Here is a 5,215-nt window from a genome sequence, read left to right as displayed (position 1 = left end):
TGAGTTGAAAGAGAAGTGAGGGTGACTGAGATTGTCAGGACTAGTCGGTTCGTCAAATTCCATTTACTGAACCTCATATTAAGCGAATCAAGTAAGAATTTTCAGGTCTGTTTAGTTTTGGAAAATACTACGGATCCCGAATTTCGACGCCGGTATCATGGACGAATGGATGTCGGAAGAAGTTTCCTGATCCTGTTTTATCGTGCAAAATAACTTGACTGCTATGTACAATCGCAGAAACACTGTTGCTGTTGCGTGGAGCAATAATGATGATGTGTCCTTTCAGGATCTGCGTTAGATGAGGAGTACTTTTTTGAGACGTATAAAATCACTTTGTTTTCTCAAACGGCTTTGTAAAAGCCGTTAGTGTTTGAGGTTCAGTACTCAATCCTTATCTTTAAATTACTATTTTGTTTATAATGAGTGGGTATTAATATTATAGGGTCCCATTACTATCCATTTAAATATTTTTGAACATATTAAGTCATTTCCAAATATGCTGTAAGTAGTTAAAGCATCTCGTGCTAGAATAGACCACTTTAAATTTCTTACTAACTGAATAGCCTGATTAACAAAATCTGTTCCACGGATTTTGGAAAATTTACCTATCAGACGGCAAATAAAGTCTTCCCTGACTATTAACTAAACCATTTGGACATTCCAAACTCTGTTTTTTCCCGACTAAAGTGGGAAGCTGCCTTAGCAAAAATTACGGAATCGCGTAAAATTGTGTTAGACTCACACACTTCAAAGAAGGCGCTGTAACACGCTTGAGTTTGAGATACTGATTGCTCTAATTGGAAAGTTGTTTCTGCCTTCTGCTTTTAATCTAAGGGAGAGATGTAATTGGACACAAATGACAAGTTATTTTTTTCCGTTGCGCATGAGTTATTTAATTGCCGACTCCGGGAGCTGCAGTTCGCACAAATTTGAATCCCACTAAAAGTGGGAAGGACTAGTGACCGCTTCTGTGTGAAATTCCAAATATTCTGGATCATTAGGTTAAATGTTGTATTTTATTAATTGCCAATTTGTTTTTTGTTATATTTAGCGTTTTCACCAGGACACTATTTGTTGTATGGCGTTGTAAAGCTGCATCTTTGCCTTTTAAAATGCATGTTTTGATTTGTGATCATCCCTAGAAGTGTTCCTACTGGAAAGTTGTTGTGAAACCATAGATTTATTATAAGTAACTTGTTTTGTTCCAAAATATGAGTTCCTTTGTGGAACCAGTATAGCATAAATAATGAAAAGCGGCAACAAAATGTGCCTTTTGAATACAAAATGCCCTGATCATTAGTCTCGGGGGTTTTGTTTTTTTTTCGATTTTATTCTATATAAGGGCTAAAATGAGGGTGAAAACGTTGTTTAATTATTATTCCAAAACCTGTCGAGCAGCCTAAAACAAGTCGGTGGGGTATTGAATGGATGAATGCATGATTTAAACTAAGCTAGCATCGGAAGACTGACTAATCACATCTTTCATGCATCACATCAAGATGTTTGATGAACTGATGCTTGCACAGTGGATAGACAACCTGTATTAATTGCCAAAATGAATTCTCAAGCCATGTACGGGTAGCAAATTCTGCAGTATGTGGTTGGAAGCTCAGCGTATGCATTATCTACAAACTTCATCATCCGTGAATTGGGCAAGTAGGTTAAAAGATAAGGTAACTTGTGATTAGGAGACCAATAAAATAAATCTTATAATTAAGGACGTGTTACGAAAACGTTCTGCTTCAATACAGGAGTGAAATTAGAAATGATTTGTCAACCACCATATCCACCACATTAGGCCGTCGATTCACTCGGTCAATCCTCACCTTTGCGCCTTTCAATAAGAGGAGCTTTCTTAATGCACCATCATTTAACAAGAACTCTTAATGATTACTGCAGTGCCTGTTTTAGTCAGGCAATTCGATACAAAGGAAGTTTTAAAAAGAGATAGGTAAAACCTCTGCCCAGACAAAGTATCCGTTGATCTAAGAGGTCCAAACTTGTCCTTGGAAAGAAAATGTTCCATGTCAAAGCATACTGGTGAGCAGTTAGATCTATAGCGCCTGGAGCTATTCCTGAAGACGTACAGGGACTGTAAGACTATGGACATGGATGAGAGGCCATGACAAAAGAAAGCTAAGCAAAACTTTAAAAAACGAAAGGTCCTTTATGGTAAATTTATTATTATCCTTTGAATGCATCACCAGCGATAATTATCTTCACTCTTATGCTTCGGTCATAAAGAGTTTTTCTGTGATTTCAAACCAATGGTCGGCCAGGAAAGAAGGTAACAAGATGAGTTGAAACAGTATAGACAGTGCCTTCCATTTCTTTAGATTTGGCATATGTTATGAATTTACTATAGGAAAAGGATCCATTTGGGAGAAAGAACTCAAGACTGGACGATGGATTGTGACGAGGATATTTTGCATAACAATCGTTTTTCACTCGTATATTGAAACATATACCAAAAATAGACACTACATTAACTGTTGACAGCTAATATCAAATAATGGGATATGAAGAAATTCCTCGATGCTTTAAGTTTCTCAAACTGAAAGACAGATAGATGTGAAAAGTAACAAAATAATGTAGACCTAATCGGCACAGTAAATTTCAATTTCGGCGGTGCAGATGGGTGTATTGTCATACATTTGGGAAGGGTGAACGAAGAAGTTATTGTAGATGGAGCGTTAGATATGATTATTGGTGAAAAAGGTGTGAAGAGCGAATTTGAATCAAGGAGGAGGAATGCCCAAAGACTCAGCTGTGGAAGGCACGAAATGAATGGCCCATAAAATAGTTTGTGGTTAAATAAATTTGATTTAGCTCCTGCATTTTTCCTTAGGTACGTAATGCACTGGAAAGTTAAAATCAGTCATTTCGATTTCATTGCCTCAACATTTTAGTAAAAAGACGATGGTAAATGTATGTATAGTTTTCTAGTCCCTACAAATAGAGAAACAATCAGCTAAAATGCATCTACAAAGATTTTTGCGTAGTCGAATTCCGTCGGCACTTTTTTATAATTAAGCGAGTGGAAAGAATGAAGCTCCTCTTGCTATTCGGAATGAAGTCTTTACAATCATAAGTAATAAATCAGTTATGAGAGGGTAAATGTGAAGTTAGACCTGATGTATGTATTCGAGAGCGTGTTTTTGGGTAGAAATGCATCTACCATCCTCCGTAACATACCCATTTGTTGTACCGAATAACGGTATTTTTATCATCAACTTAAGTAATGTATTTTGATGGATACAGTTGAAGAGAGAAAACGGTATTTCATTTTATGCACTTGCAGTCAAGGTCCCAAAAATCATAATTTTCGAAGTGGCACAAATTAAGGGTGTCACAGTGGACCATTTTCTCACTGTCAAATTGTGTTTATAAAGTGGCGCATTTGAGCTATAATTTATGTGAAAACATGTTTAATGACTTTGAAACTTGAATCTACTATAATTAAGCTGATTTCCGACTTTATTCATTGAGGTTGTTTTGTGGTGCTCATTACATGCTTTTGGTTTTCACTGAGCCACAAGATATGAAATATCTAGTAATTCTAAGTGTCAAAATCATTTACCGAAATAGTTCGCATTTAGCATGTATCCTACATTTTTCGGATTTTCTGGAAGTAGATGATATTTGCTGTCTTCAACGTAAAAATGATGTTTTAAATCTCTACGTGTGATATGTTTAACGGGTTGGAAATTCGAAAAGGAATTCTATAAAAGGATCAGGTACACTGGTGCCAAAAGGGTAAAAAATCTTACACAATTTTTGGCCGATGAGGGTGCGTTACATTGGCTGATAATTTTGTAATTTTTATTCTGGTGATTTTAATCTTGACCATAAATGAGTTAGATGGGAGACCTATCATGGGATTACGATGATGAGCCAAAGATAGCTGCTGTAAAATGGAAATGATAAATCTCAAATATGCTATCTTAAATTGGCTAGCAAGGTGCCTGAAATGGTTAAATAACTAACTGCATAAGTTCTCCTCATTTTTCTCCTAGTCCTCACTTAGCAATCAATTCGTTTCAATTAAGTACGCCGTTCCTTGACCAAAAAAATACTCTGACATAAATTTGATAATATAACGGTGTCTTATTTTCATTGTTTTGTCATTTTAAATGACTGCTAAGTGGATTTTGCCGTTCAGCTTCTATCTGCATTATTTGAAATGCAAACCTCAGTAACACCATTGTTCGGGAATTGTTTTGCCTGTTTAAAACAGCCAAGGGAAAAATTTTGATGCATTACCTTCTTGTGGATTAATTAGGTAACGAAATTTTACTCAAGCTTAAAAGCTTTTTACGCTAATAAATCGACCTCCTCCTAAATAATCCTACGCAATTTCAGAAATATCGGAAGTTAATTTGATATTTAGGTTGAGTATGAAAGGGGTGGATAGATGAGGAGCTGTTGTTGATAATCGCTTAAAAGTAATAACTCCATCTGCATTGTTTTGAAATGGACGAGATATCATACAAGTACACAGCATTTACCATTTTGTGGAATAATCACATACGATTGTCCCATTTGCATGATAGGCTACAAGCTCAAGGTAGAGCATATGTTATGGGCTAGGGAATTCACTTAGCTTTGGGTTCCTCAGATTACCAACTGCGATAAATTGTACTTCATCTCATCTCCAATATTTGCCATGGCTTTTGGACACCTTCCCAACGAATTCGCAAATTTTACTAATATGTTTACTTAAAGATATTTTCTTCATGTAGGACCATTAAATCATTCTTTGTTTTCGAACTATTTAGAACTGCGACAAACAGAATGAAGAATAAATATAATTGGGAATTTTTAATTGTTTTGCGATATTTTAGTAGAGGGTCATGTTGTTTTATCATGGTTTCTCGATTCAAAGAAGCGCAATCTTGTATTTTTCAATTTATGAAGCTTCATCATGCATTAAAAATAACCTGCAAGTAATTTTCTGATAGGGTCTGGAATGAGTAAAGCTACCTAAAATGTTCACACACTTTTTTCAGTAAAAATTGAACAATGGTAAAAAGCTTTATTTAGTGCGCTAATCATCCATACAAACAACAACACAATCCGCTATCCCCAATCCCTTCCACATAAGCACCGAACTCCTGCAAATCTCTTATTGATAAAAGGGTCTGGCTGTGTAAAACAACGAGTAGACTAGCCCTGACCACCTCCGTCTTGACCCTCCAACTCTATTTTAACTTCC

The 5,215-nt window shown here is 36.0% G+C and overlaps 1 protein-coding gene across 1 annotated transcript; it reads left to right on the top strand. All coding sequences in view use genetic code 11, as the record gives it.

Moving 5' to 3' along the window:
* Nucleotides 1–1,595: 1,595 nt before the first annotated feature.
* Nucleotides 1,596–1,887, top strand: EGR_04304 (hypothetical protein; the record flags this gene model as incomplete). The annotated part of the gene is made up of 2 exons (XM_024493553.1): nucleotides 1,596–1,656; nucleotides 1,799–1,887. 2 exons carry the CDS (start codon nucleotides 1,596–1,598, stop codon nucleotides 1,885–1,887), a joined length of 150 nt encoding a protein of 49 aa, XP_024352061.1.
* Between the last annotated feature and the right edge of the window lie 3,328 nt (nucleotides 1,888–5,215).

The sequence above is a fragment of the Echinococcus granulosus genome (assembly GCF_000524195.1).
Source record: "Echinococcus granulosus chromosome Unknown EG_S00026, whole genome shotgun sequence".
Lineage (NCBI taxonomy): Eukaryota > Metazoa > Platyhelminthes > Cestoda > Cyclophyllidea > Taeniidae > Echinococcus > Echinococcus granulosus.
Note: the sequence above shows the minus strand (reverse complement) of the source record. Positions and strands in the feature narration are given on the sequence as shown.